We start from the raw sequence: 14,963 nt of genomic DNA, 5'->3' as shown, positions 1-14,963 counted from the left end.
AAATGGACATAGCTTTTAATAAATGCACAACAATTGAGGACTGAGAGGTGAGGCTTTTTTATTGCAGTAATGAGTACATATGGATTTGTCATATCAAATGCGTCCGTGCAATTTCAAGTCAATGGTTTGCCCCAGTTCACGTGGTGAGTTGTGCATCAATGCCGCAGAGAATAGCTGAAGCCTCCACACGCACTAGGTCTCCGTGGTAACACGCTCAACAAGCCACGTGATAAGATGCGTGGATTGACTGTCTCAGATGCGGAGGCAACTGAGATTCGTCATCCGCCACTGGGATTGAGGCGAGTCACTACGCCACCATGAGGACCTAGTGCGCATTGGGAATTGGGTATTCCAAATTGGGGAGAAAATAAAAATAAATAAATAGTTTGCCCCAGTTGCAGTGGTGGCTGAGAGGTACTATGAATAGAAACACTAGACAAACAAATGTAAATTACACGTTAGATGTACATCTTGTCAGTACTTTTTAATCTTGTTTTGATTGACTGCGTTTGACGTAGATTTTGGGTGTCGTCCATCCCTCTGGGGCTTTCTTCAGTCCAGCTCGCCTAGCGATTCGAACAAGATCCCTCTCAAACTTAGCCTGTAATAACAAATGGCAAAGGGTCTAAGAGAAAGATTTTGGCAAGACAACGACTTAAATTTTATGCAATCATTTTGTTTTCAAAAGAGTACATATTGCTTTTTAACCACAAAAATGCCATTGGTTAGAACTTCATCTAAAATGTTAACCTGAAATGAAGCAACTTCCTAGAGTGATTTATTTGACATAAAGGGATTTTTATCACATAAAACAGAAACACAAGATTATTTAAAGGATAAGCATACAGCACAGTATATATATATATTATTTTTCAATGTTAAAATGCATTTCCCTATCCCCACTTAATATGCAGAGACTTCTAGAAGTCGTTTGTAAGTTAATTTTCCACAGTATAAAAATTGAGGCGCTATCAAAACATTGCTCTGATTGTTTGCGCATTCTGACCAGCCCGATAAAGCAACATTAAGTGCGTTTACATGCATATTCTTCTTTCACCGATTATGCTTAATAAGCTGACAACGCTTAAGAACAAACTGTTCGACACTGGTAGTTTTTTGCCCATTACGCCAATTTCACATTGCATGTATACACCTTAAATGTGTGCACGTGTTGTGCGCATACCTCTTCAGTTTGATGTCAAAAGCAGAGAATAACACAATCATTTAAAAAAAATGTGAAAACATTAATTTATCTTGCAATTCCATTTGGTGATTCCAGTGGGGCAAAATTACACACTTCACCTTTGAATACATTTTGCAGTTCTAAATCCTTCTAAAATTAAAAAGCAAAACAAAAAAAAGATTACAAGATTAACATTTATATACTCTTAAAACTTAGATACCCAACATAACTAAACTGCTTTTTCTTTCCTCCTGCCATCCTTCACCCTCCTGCTCAGGAACTTGGTCCATTTTAGCAGCTTCCTGTATTTGTGCCTGTTCATCTTCCTTCGCCGAATCGCCAGCACATTCTTGCAGTTCAGAGGTGTTGAGCTTTCTCCATCCTCCAGTAATGGCACAACACATGGAGGCAGCATCGTTGATTCTCCTATAATCTCCCCTTCTTCTAACGGTGGAGAAACCTCTAGCAAAGGTGGGAGAGAATAACGCAGAGAAAGCCAGCTTTCAAGGGGAGAAACAGATAGTTTACGAGGAACAAGGAACTCCTCTAACTCTGGCTCAATAGGTGTTCATAGTCGTGGTGGAAGTTTGTTGTCAGCAGCTAAAGTGAAGTATCTGTTTGTATGGTGAAGAGCTTTGAAACAAGAATGACAGTGTTGCACGGCACTGCATAATGCCAGGCTCTGATTCTGCAGCGAACCTGGAAAAGGGAAAGAAAAAGGAGACCTTGTGCAATCTTAAATCAAATCACTTTATTATCATTTCACCATATAAAAGGGTGTAACGATTGCAAATCTTGGGTGCAAGATCCACAATACTGTAGTTCAGTACAGTCAAGAGAATATAAAATACACATAATGTACAGAACAAACACTATGCACCCAGTAGTGTAGTCTAGTCCTATGCCGTATTTTTCTTAGGATTTTGTTTATGCCCACCTAAAATAAGTGATGATATTATGGCCGCTAGAACAACGAGTTATCTTTTGATCCGGAACTTTTTCAATCTGCTAACGCGATGCCGAAGCACCGTTGAGTGAATTGTGTGTGTGTGTGTGTGTGTCTATATATATATATATATATATATATATATATATATATATATATATATATTTTTTTTTTTTTTTTTTTTTTTTTTTTTTAGTGTACAGAGATTCTCTATAAATGCGCATGGGGCAGCGGGAGGTGGGAGCACAACTGATGGCACAGGCAAGACAGACAGTCTGACTAATCTGATCCACCAATCAGGACGTTCATTTCAGACGCGACAGGATATTTGCTAACCAATAATATTTTCAGTTTCAGTTAGGGGCAGGACATTTCCAGCGTCTGACGCACAAGCATCCCAAGAGAACCATAATTTGCATTGTAATTTTCTCTACTAAATATATATATATATATATATACACTAAAGGTCAAAAGTTTTGAAACACTCATTCTTTATTATAATTTTTTTCACATTTTAGAATAATAGTAAAGTCATCACAACTATGGAATAACATAAATGGAACTATATGAATTGTGTTGTGACTAAACAAAATCCAAAATAAATCAAAACTGTGTTATATTTTAGCATCTTCAAAGTAGTCACCCTTTGACTAGAATTTGCAGAAATGTACTCTTGACATTTTCTCAACCAACTTCTTGAGGTGTCACCCTGAGATGCTTTTTAAACAGTATTGAAGGAGTTCCCATCTATGTTGGGCACTTATTGGCTGCTTTTCTTTATTATTTGGTCCAAGTCATCAATTAAAAAAACTTTTTATTATTATTATTATTATTAAATTTTAGTTTTATAATGAAATAAATTAATATAGTGGCACAATTATATTTTTGTCTACAAAACTAATTTCAAACATTTAAGCATACGCCTTCAGATCAAAAATTTTTAAGATCATGAGAAACATTTCGGTCAAGTGTTTCAAAACTTTTGACCGGTAGTGTGTGTGTATATATATATATATATATATATATATATATATATATACACACACACACATTTAAATTTAACTTATGCAATTAAACGTGAAAATACTGCATGTTATTGCACCCCTGATAGTTTCTGATGCTCTTTTTTTTTTGTTTTGTTTGTTTTTATTTTTATTTTTTTTTTGCCTTTTACTGCTGTCAGTTTTGCCTTTTTCTCATGATATTATCATTTCAATTTATATTTCTAAGTAGGAAAACAATTTCACTATACACAGAAAAGCACAATATAGTATACAAATAAAACTAATAACCATTCATTCTTATGTAGGCTATATATGATAACACAAGATAACGTGTTAACGTACACATTACTACTCATAGTAGCTGCAGTGCTTAACAGTTAATTGTGTATTATAAATTAGTTTATTATAGAGTAATAATAAAGTATTAAAAATGTTCATGGTATCCTAATAAAAGGAACATTAATGGCATCTATTAATTTAAATACATATTTAACATCAAGTTACCATACCATTGTCCTTAGCAGTGTACTCTACACCATGCCAGCAAGAAACTTGATATACATTTTGTAAGTTTATGTGGGACTATAATTACAAGTCTTTTTTTTTTTTAAATGGAAAAAATAAATTTCTTACACTTTTTACATATGTGCTGTATATAAATATAAATTAATTTTAGAGATCGGGTGCATGTGTTTTTTTTTATTTATTTATTTTTTATGGGGGTCATTCATAAATTCACAATATGCCCACCTCTTCAGACACTACTACACCACTGTATGCACCGTATACATAAGGCACATAGTACACAATATAAACATAATACACGGTTACAAAATGTGAAAAACAGATGTTTACGAAATGTGCAATCTAAAAAAAAAAAAATTAAAAAAAAGAAGAAGAAAAAGAAGAAAAAGAAAAGAAAATGTTTATCAACCCTACAATATTGAATAAGCTTACCAGACACTTTAGAAAGCAGGTTCAGCCATGAAACCACCTTTGGTACAAACATGGTTTACATTCCTACGGCTGGTGCACCCTCAAGAGCATCATAAACTAAAATATAGAATATACAGCTGTGCAGTTACTATTGTGGGTCTGATAATTGTCAATTTGTTATAAATAATTTGTTGCTTGAAAGAATAGTTCACCCAAAAATGAAAATGTTCTCACCATTTACTCACCCTCATGCCATCCCAGATGTGTATGACTTTCTTCTGCAGAACACAAAGATTTTTAGAAGAATATTTAAGCTCTGTTGATCCATTTAATGCAAGTAATTGGTGTCCAAATCTTTAAAGCTCAGAAAAGCGCAGAAAAGTAATACATAAGACTCCAGTGGTTTAATATATGTCTTCAGAAGCAATCAATATTTAAGTCCTTTTTTACTATAAATCTTCACTTCCACATTCTTCTTCTTTTGTTTTTTTTGGTGATTTGCATTCTTCATGCATATCGCCATCTACTGGTTGGGGCTGGTCAAAGCTGGAGATTTATAGTAAAAAAGGACTTAAATAGTGATCTGTTTCTCACCCACACCTATCACATTGCTTCTTGTGACGACACTGAGTTTGCGCTGCTGTCAGTTCTCCATCACACACACCTGGACAATGGATTTCTTGGCCCTTTAAAAAGACTGAGACTGCTTCGAATTGGGCTGCTTATTGTGTCCTTTGGGCCTTTTTCTTTGTTGTTTATTTTGTGCACCCATCATCTCCCTGCAGTACCTTACATCTTCATGCATGCATTCTGCTCTGCACTACTGATTGTACTGATAAATACACACGTCATCTTTTTTGTTATTTAAAGTCTTTATATTTTGTTAATAAATCCTTGAGTTACTTTGTGAAAACTCATGTGTACCTCCTTTGTTGCAGCCTTTTGAGCCACGGGTCGTAACACTTCTGAAGGCATGCCTGGAGCTTCAAAGTTCTGGTCACCATTCACTTGCATTGTATGGACCTACAGAGCTGAGAATAATTTTCTAAAAATCTTAAATTGTGTTCTGCAGAAGAAAGAAAGTCATACACATCTGGCATGAGGGTGAGAAAATAAAAATTTTGTGTGAACTATACCTTTAACGCACAAAATTCTCAACAAACCACAAAAGGTTACTAAAACAGTCAATAAAGCAAAAAGGAACTACAGTGCAGTGTTCCCCAATCCTGGTCTTGGGTTGTAAGGGAAAACATCCGGGTAACTGTCCTAGAGCAACATACTCTGAGTAGTACTTAGGGCACTAGACGTTTTCTGGTGTTTTCACAGAATCTATTAATACAATATGCAATACACTATGGAGGAATTTATTTCATTCAAACCAATTATGGCAACTGCTGGCCAGGTTCGTAGATTACACTGATCGTGACTTTAAGTGGGTTGTTTGGGGTATAGCAAACAACTTGAAATCAATGGTAAACTAAGAATAATCCTTGCTAAGCCTGGATGAAAGAAATATACCAAATTTCGAAAATGACCGTGGGAAATTGTTTTGCAAGTAAACAGAGAACGCGTTTCATTCTCACGACTCTGTATGTTCCCTCTTTCTCCTAAAGGTGGTGCTGTTTCACAGTCATCTGAAACAGTACGCCTGTGCTGGCAATTTACTTTTCGTTCATCCATTTATTATGTTGTACTGTTTTACGTGACTACGTAACTCTGCAGTATATGTATTCTATTCTATTCTATTCTATTCTATTCTATTCTATTCTATAATGGAACAGAATAGAATAGAATAGAATAGAACAGACCTGTTGCTACACGATAATGGCATGCTATTTTATTTCTTGTTGCAAAAAGAACGTGGTGCAAAATACTACTAAATTTGTTAATTCTTTATTGAATTCATTTCAGGTACAGCAATTTTAATAACTGTGACTTTTTTTTAAAACACTCAGTAGCCCTACACAATCACCATTTCTATTTACATGCATGCTTCCTGTATAAATAATGCATTTGCATTTGTGTCACCTTGGATATCATTGGATATTCATGAGTTTCAAAAAATATTACCTTTCCTGTTTATGTAATAGAAGTTGCTTTCTGTGTGGTGTGTTAGCTTGCTGACAGTCATGCCTCTTGAAACATAAGGCAATTTATAATAGTGTGTCATTGTTATTACGAATGTGGGTGTGCATGATAACATGGACCCCCAGCATATGTGGATAGGTGTGTCTTATATGGAGGAGAGGGAGACACAGCATGTGTGAATGGAAATATGTATTTTACAAGGTAGATTATTAACAGTATTCAACATGCATATTATGCAATGTGTAATACAGAAAGCAGTAAAGCCCACAACAGGACTGCAGACAACAGATGGGTGATAGAATCTTATGTGAACATTCTGTATTAAACAGTTTCTCATTTAGCATTTCACATAATAATTGAGAAAATAAGACAAAGAGAAAGAGAGTCAATATTATCAGTATGGTTGCTCCAAAATACTGGACTCTGAACATGAAGGTTATGAAAAATTTACATGAAGGTCATGAAAACAACATGAACTCACAACTATAAACTTGTAAGTATTTGGAACAGAATCAAAGACCAAGCCATCCGAGTCATTTTACATTTGATATTCCCCTGAAGAGATAATACCTGACACAAACATATTGTTAATATTGGATCCACATTGTCTCATCTGAGCTTTGGCAAGGTTATTGTTTAAATGTCATAGTAATATTACTTACCAAGCCATGTTATGTAAGTAAATGCAGTTTTGCCGAGACCACCTGTCATTTAAATTCAATGCCCAGGCCCAGCATTACACAGCTTTTTGAATTAAGATATTTATCTTTCCCTATGCTGTAAAAAACACATGATCAGAAACACCCACAAACTTTCATAGCTGTAACTATAATTAAGTCTTATTATGTAAATGATCAAATCATTTTGGCATTCATGCCTGTTATACATAAATAATTGGGAGTTTAAATTTAGCACATACTAATATCCCTTAGCACTGCGAACACAGGACTGAAAGACATAAAGACATTGAAGGTAAAGATAATGAGCTGAAATGGTGGTATTAGTTTGATAGTTTCACTATCTGTAATGGTGAATAAACAACTGGCATAACCAGTCATACAGGATGTCTACATGAGTCTAACATAAGTATTTAACCTTAAAATATGAAAAACAACACAGAGATTCTGTTGTTTAAAAGAGGTGTATTTTTGACCAGGGTGTATCTTCAACAAGACAATGATTGTCTTTAGTTAGATTTGTTCGACCAGCCAGCATAATTTAGTGAAACAAAAAAGCCAGTGTCAACAATCCTCAATGACCCACTTATCAGTTCATAGTTAATGGGTGTTTGGTTAGAATTACGTGTCTCCCTCCCTTCACACACCCCCTCTTCTCATAGGCTGCTCCGCTTGTAGCTTGTTTGTACAATTCATTTTTTTACATGCCTGAGTGACTAGTCATCATGGTATCACATTCAATCCACAATTATAACAACAAAGGCCTGGCAGGAAGTTCTATTTACTTTGCCCATTTAGGAGAATAGTGCATTGGGTTGCGTTATTGTATTCCACCATATAGCCTACTGTATTTATACATATTTCTTCAAACATCTGTTGTGTAACAGTGCTTGATCGACAAGCATGGCATGTGATTTTAACTTCACATACCTGTCTAATGGCTGCACTGCACAGAGAGTACTTTGGATTCTGTTTAGCCCACCTGTTGGAAATTCACTTAAATTATAAACATGAATTATAAATACAGTCTCTTTATTTATATCAAAAAACACTAACATGGCATGCTATAGGGGAAAAAATGCTTATATTTAAACCTGACATTCTGAATTTACTCCACAATTTTGGATGACCATTGTTACAGTACATGTTGTCATTTGAATATATGTGTCATTTGTTTAGATATTAAAAAACACCAATTCAAAAGAATTTGTCTCAAAGGAGAAAAAATTATTATTTTCTTGTTGAATGTAATCAATAAAATTAATAATAACAATAACAATAATAAGAAGAATATTTAATAATAATAATAATAATAATAATAAACATATATATATATACACTACCGTTCAAATGTTTGGGGTCACTTGCCTGAAATGTTTCTCATGATCTTAAAAATCTTTTGATCTGAAGGCGTACGCTTAAATGTTTGAAATTAGTTTTGTAGACAAAAATATAATTGTGCCATATTAATATATTTAATTACAAAACTAAAATTTTATTTAAAAAAAAAAACAGTTTTTGAAATTGATGACTTGGACCAAATAATTAAGAAAAGCAGCCACTAAATGCCCAGCATATAGATGGGCACTCTTTAAATACTTTTTAAAAAGCATCCCAGGGTGATACCTCAAGAAGTTGGTTGAGAAAATGTCAAGAGTACATGTCTGCAAAATCTAGGCAAAGGGTAACTACTTTGAAGATGCTAAAATATAACACAGTTTTGATTTATTTTGATTTTTTTTTGTCACAACATAATTCCCATAGTTCCATTTATGTTATTCCATAGTTGTGATGACTTCACTATTATTCTAAAATGTGAAAAAATAAAATAAAAAAAAAATAAAAAAGAATGAGTAAGTGTCCCTAAACTTTTGAACGGTAGTATGTGTGTGTGTGTATATATATATATATATATATATATATATATATATATATATATATATATATATATATATATATATAAAAGAAGAAATTAAATTACCCATTGCGTTACCAGCTTATTAAAGTGTTTTTGAATTAAGCACATTACATTAAATAGATTCTTAAAGGGATAGTTCACCCCTAAATGAAAATTCTCTCATTATTTACTCACCCTCATGCCATCTCAGATGTGTATGACTTTCTTTCTTCTGCAAAACATAGATGAAGATTTTTTAGAAGAATATCTCAGCTCCATAGGTCCACTCAATGCAAGTGAATGGTGACCAGAACTCAGAAGGTCCAAAAAGCAAATAAAGGCAGCATAAAAGTAATTTATAAGACTCCAGTGGTTAAATCCATAACTGCAGAATTGATATGATAGGTGTGGGTCCTTTTTACTGTAAATGTACACCTTCACTTATACATTCTACATGATCAGAATGAGCTTTATTGCCAAGTGTTCTCACGTACACAAGGATTTTTATTTTTTTAATTTTTTTTTTGGTGATAGGAGAAACAAGTGCACACAGAACATTACAGTGAGACACAGAATATAAAACAAGGTAAGAGTATACATAGACATACAAATAATAGGACATATAACACAGAATGGCGTATGTACATGTGCAAGTGGAAATGTTTGCGCAAGGTAGGTGTGGAAGTGACTTTCACTTTCACATTCAGCCAACTACTGGTTAGAGATTTATAGTTAAAAAGGACATAAATAATCTGTTTCTCACCCACACCTATCATATCACTTCCGCAGATATGGATTTAACCACTGAAGTCTCCTGAATTACTTTTAGGCTGCCTTTATGTCCTTTTTGGAGCTCTGGTCACCATTCACTTGCATTGTATGGATCTACAGAGCTGAGATATTTTTCTAAAAATCTTCGTTTGTGTTTTTCAGAAGAAAGAAAGTCATACACATTTGGGATGGCATGAGGGTGAGTAAATGAGATAATTTTGGGGTGAACTATCCCTTTAAAATTTAGTCTCTGTATTTATTCTACTGGCACACATCTCCAAAAAAAATCAAAGCGGATTCAATGTTTCATTTCCACTCAATATTCTGCTTCAGTTCAATTTTACAGTTCCGTTTGTGGAAGGATGGCTAGCGTGACGTCATGGACGACACCCCCGTCCAGCCCCTATGACGTAAACCCGTCTAGGGTACTTTTCAGGTTCTGCGCGTTATTCCGGGGTTTAAAGCCACAGAAGCCGGCTGTCGAGCAGAAGTCAGATCAGGCCGCTGGGCCAAGGGAACACATTTATTTATATACGTTTTGCAAGGCACGATGGCACTTTGAAATGGCGCAGAAAGACACGTTGTTACATCTTTTCGCAGGGGGGTAAGTGTACATTACTTTTAAATTGAAGGTAAACGAAAGATGAGGGTTTCCAGGCTGGAAGGTCGAACGCAAATGTATACGGACTATACGACATTCAAATGGCTGTTTTATAAAGTGTCACACTCGCAGGTAAAAATGTTATTTTTAAGACCACTTTCTGCTAATATTATTGGTGATATAAGTTGTTTTGAATTGGAGTTTTAATGTTTACCGCTCTTGCTAGCCGTTAGCTAGCAGTGAAACTGGTCAGCGCAACATCCCGTCACACGACCGGTGCGTTTTATATTAAATTTAAAGGCAGGTTTAGTAGTTTAATCAGTAGACCAGATTAATATGAATGGTTATTGTAAATATAATGAATAAGAGTGCATGGAGTATGTGTTTGACACTGAGCTGTGTCGCGTTACGTAATCATTTCGTGCAATTGCTGGAGAGCCCACGCGCTCCCTCTCTCGCGAGCTTTTCAGGTGCTGTTATTAAAAAGGTCAAATAAGTAAACGGATTTCAGGATAATTTGTTAAAGTCGAGAAATATTGCATTTGTGTCTTGTATTGTAAATTAAGCGTATGTCATTCAAGACACAATTATTTTTGTGAAAGGAATAACCTGCCTTGACGAACAATTTATTTGATACTAAACATGTTTTGCTTGTATGTATCTCCAAAAACTAAATCGCTATTGCATGAATGGTAGAATTGGCTCTAGTAACCATTCAAACGTTTGAACGGATCCAGCTACAGGTGCTTTAGCCTCCGCCTGTATTTGACGCTGCTAAACCAGATACTTCAGATGCGTCATAGACTTCAGAATCAGATGAACCGCGGTACAAATGCATACCAACCCGTATAACTGAGAACCAACTAATATACTCCAAGTCTACATAAACGTTTTAATGCAAAGAGAACTTGACAGATTTGATTATGACTGATAAACGCCCCCTCTCTACTAATGTGCTCTCATTGCCCCTGGCATCCTTTGAATGCTCACTGGGATGGTGGTACTGCCCCTGTTGAGAACCCCTGCTTTACAGTATGAGAACGGAACTGTTTTAGTGTCTTGTGTGCTTGGCGCATTAAAATGCATTGCCTTTGCACAAGTGCCATTTTTAGTAAAATTGGGAAGTGGTTGGCTCATTAGAGGACAAAGAGATTCAGACCCATGTCAAGCATGCATGTAATTCTCAGTTAGAGACTCCTACTACATGCCAAACATGTTATGTATTAGTGTGGCTCATCCGAATGTAGGCGAACATGTGTGACAGTACAGTAATATGTGCACAATTGACTCAAGATTTCAGCCAGACTTGTTATGAGTTTCCATGCCAGTAGGAGTCTAAATTATGTGAAGTATTGCAGCGAAGCAAAAACTTCAGAAGAGTCAGAAGAAGGCTAAACAGATTCCGTAACATCTATGATCATATAAAAGTAATAAGAAAGGGACTTGAATTGACCATATCTGGCCTTTTTTTCATGAAACTATTTTCAGTTGAATAATTTCAAAGCCATTCCACTAATGGAGTGTCAAGAGCTTCAAGCTCAATTATCCATTATTTAGATTGAGGTGACTTGCTATGAAGGACACAGGCATCTGTTGTTTTGTTTTATTCAAAGAACTGTGGCACGATATGGGTATTATGTAATCACACCACCAAACGGTCTGTTACAAAAACATTACCCTTTGTATTCAGTGAGTTGAATCCCTTTATGAGAATGCATGCTGTGTATGAGCAGGTCAAGTAGAGACTTGCATCAATGCTGGGCTTAAGGCTTTTGCTGAAGATGTCTGCCCTTGTTGTGCCTTTCAGACAGATTTGTGATTAATCTGTTGCTTGCTTTGTAGTCCTGCTCTTCACTTGCCTTGTACTTCTCTATCACCACTCATGACCCAAGTCAACATGTTGTGACCTCTGTGTTGCACAAACTGTGTTTGGTGTGTCACAATTTGTTTGCCTTGACTTTCATTAGCAATAAACAAGCTACATAAGAGATGATAAAGGAAAATTGTGAGTTTCTTTTCGTTTTACAGGTTGGACTGAATTTTTCCTCCATCAATGTTTAGCTTTTTCTTTCATTTCCCCTTATTTACAAGATCAGGCTTTGCATTCCAGGTTACTTTTGATTTAGAGTGTCTTTAATATCGGTCAAACTGGTGCAGGGCTGTAGTACATTCTCGCAGAGTGATTCAGTGATCAATGTCACCTGCGTCACATTGTTGGGGGTCGGTTTGCTCTCCTTGACCTATACTACTCTTAAAACAACCAGCATAAAGGTTGCCTGCTGGTATTGCTGGCGCTCACAGGCATATTTGCATCTGAAGTTTAGTTTAAACTGAATTTTTGCATTGCCACAAACAACAAGTGTAACAGCAGCCTTTATCAAACTTTGCAATCACAAAAGTTGGTAGAGTCGCCTCTTTATCTAATCTTTTTTTATGATTGCAAGTGACCCCTTAATAACACATACAACTCTGGAAAAAAATTAAGAGACCACTACAAAATTATCAGTTTCTCTGGATTTACTATTTATAGGTATGTGTTTGAGTAAAATGAACATTTTTGTTTTATTCTATAAAGTACTGACAACATTTCTCCCAAATTCCAAATAAAAATATTGTCATTTAGAGCATTTATTTGCAGAAAATGACAACTGGTCAAAAAAAAAAAAAAAAAAAGCAGTGTAAATAAATTCATGTTAATTTTTGAACTTAGGAATAGTTCAGAAATCAATATTTGGTGGAATAACCCTGATTTTCAATCACAGCTTTCATGCATCTTGGCATGCTCTCAACCAGTCTTTCACATTGCTGTTGGGTGACTTTATGCCACTCCTGGTGCAAAAATTCAAGCAGCTCAGCTTTGTTTGACGACTTGTGGCCATCCATCTACCTCTTGATCACATTCCAGAGGTTTTCAATGGGGTTCAGGTCTGAAGATTGGGCTGGCCATGACAGGGTCTTGATCCGGTGGTCCTCCATCCACACCTTGATTGACCTGGCTATGTGGCATGGAGCATTGTCCCACTGGAAAAACCAATCCTCAGAGTTGGGGAACATTGTACGTGGCTTGATTCTTGCGTCCTTCACAAAGAAGAATCTGCCCGACTCCAGCCTTGCTGAAGCACCCCCAGATCATCACGATCCTCCACCAAATTTCACAGTGGGTTTGAGACACTGTGGCTTGTAGGCCTCTCCAGGTATCTGTCTAACCATTAGATGACCAGGTGGAGGATCGGGGGGTGCTTCAGCAAGGCTGGAAACGGGCAGATTAGTCTTTGTGAAGGATGCATGAATCAAGCCATGTACAAGGTTATTCTGGAAGAAAACATGCTTCCTTCTGCTCTGACAATCTTCCCCAACTCTGAGGATTGTTTTTTTTCAGCAGGACAATGCTCCATGCCACACAGTCTGTTCAATCAATGTGTGGATGGAGGACTACCAGATCAAGACCCTGTCATGGCCAGCCCAATCTCCAGACCTGAACCCCATTGAAAACCTCTGGAATGTGATCAAGAGGAAGATGGATGGCCACAAGCCATCAAACAAAGCCGAGATGCTTGAATTTTTGCACCAGGGTTGGCATAAAGTGGTGCAATAGTATGGTATAGGGCTTTGTGCAATATCTGATGTGTAAATGCATGTTAATTGTGGTTTATTTGTATGTGTGCTGCTATGTTGACTGTGTTCTCTCGAATGCCCAAGACAAATTTCTCCTAAGGGAGACAGTAAAGGCTAATCTTATCTAATAAAGTCACCCAACAGCAATGTGAAAGACTGGTTGAGAGCATGCCAAGATGCATGAAAGCTGTGATTGGAAATCAGGGTAATTCCACCAAATATTGATTTCTGAACTCTTCCTAAGTTAAAACATTAGTATTGTGTTGTTTAAAAATGAATATGTACTTGTTTTTTTGCATTATTTGAGGTCTGAAAACACTGCATCTTTTTTGTTATTTTGATCAGTTGTCATTTTCTCCAAATAAATTCTCTAAATGACAATATTTTTATTTGGAATTTGGGAGAAATGTTGTCAGTACTTTATAGAATAAAACAAAAATGTTAATTTTACTCAAACACATACCTATAAATAGTAAATCCAGAGAAACTGATAATTTTGCAATGGTCTCTTAATTTTTTCCAGAGCTGTATATTCCAATAAAATAACATCTGAGATGTGTGTGTGTGCCATGATACTGTTGTAATTATAATGCCTCATGGTTCAAAGACCCAGCTTTCACAGTTGTTGTGTTGATGTTTGCAGATGTGGTGGAACCGTAGGTGCCATCATGACGTGCCCCCTGGAGGTGTTAAAAACCAGACTGCAGTCATCTGGCCTCACCCTCAGGCCAGTTTTCCAGGTCCAGCTGGGCACAGTCAATGGTGCTGGCGTCATTCGACCGGGATCCGTCACTCCTGGCCTGCTGCAGGTGTTAAGGTAAGCATTACACAGTATATGCAACACAGTATTCAGTAAGACCTCATCCACACTAATCCATTTTTGTTTAAATACTCAATTTTCAGTTTCCTGATGTCATTGTTTTTTAAAGTATGCAGAAATGGAAAGTGTTTTTGGTGGAGGAAATCGCCATTCTAGTGTGGACGAGAGGCGTAAATGTTGCTAAATCAGGGCATTTGCAAATTAAAATGTATTAATGTAAACGTGTCCCAAGTAGTAAGCCAGTATTTCATTCTGAATATGACTACAGTCATCCATCCAGATTATTAACGTGACTTTAGCCGGCTTCAGTGTACGATTTGGCCATGTTTTTGTCATCTGTTTTGGGGGTTGTTTAAAAAAAAAAAAAAATTATTTTGTCATAGGCAAAAGCGTTAATCTTTGATCGATTAGTGTGACATGTTCAC

At 36.1% G+C, this 14,963-nt stretch overlaps 1 protein-coding gene and 1 pseudogene across 1 annotated transcript in view; one reads left to right on the top strand and one right to left on the bottom strand.

Annotated features, from left to right (window-relative positions):
- Positions 1-57: 57 nt before the first annotated feature.
- Positions 58-4,142, bottom strand: LOC127418515 (aurora kinase A-interacting protein-like; annotated as a pseudogene).
- Positions 4,143-9,943: 5,801 nt separating this feature from the next.
- The window catches only part of LOC127419511 (solute carrier family 25 member 33), an 18,395-nt gene continuing 13,375 nt past the window's right edge, over positions 9,944-14,963 (top strand). Inside the window, exons 1-2 of the mRNA XM_051660965.1 lie at positions 9,944-10,106; positions 14,362-14,535. Of these exons, the coding sequence (XP_051516925.1) occupies positions 10,066-10,106; positions 14,362-14,535 (215 nt within the window). The 5' untranslated portion in view covers positions 9,944-10,065. The remainder of the gene's footprint in view (positions 10,107-14,361; positions 14,536-14,963) is intronic.

The sequence above is a fragment of the Myxocyprinus asiaticus genome, chromosome 28 (assembly GCF_019703515.2).
Source record: "Myxocyprinus asiaticus isolate MX2 ecotype Aquarium Trade chromosome 28, UBuf_Myxa_2, whole genome shotgun sequence".
Lineage (NCBI taxonomy): Eukaryota > Metazoa > Chordata > Actinopteri > Cypriniformes > Catostomidae > Myxocyprinus > Myxocyprinus asiaticus.
The sequence above is the reverse complement of the archived record's forward strand: the minus strand, read 5'-3'. Positions and strand labels throughout refer to the sequence as shown.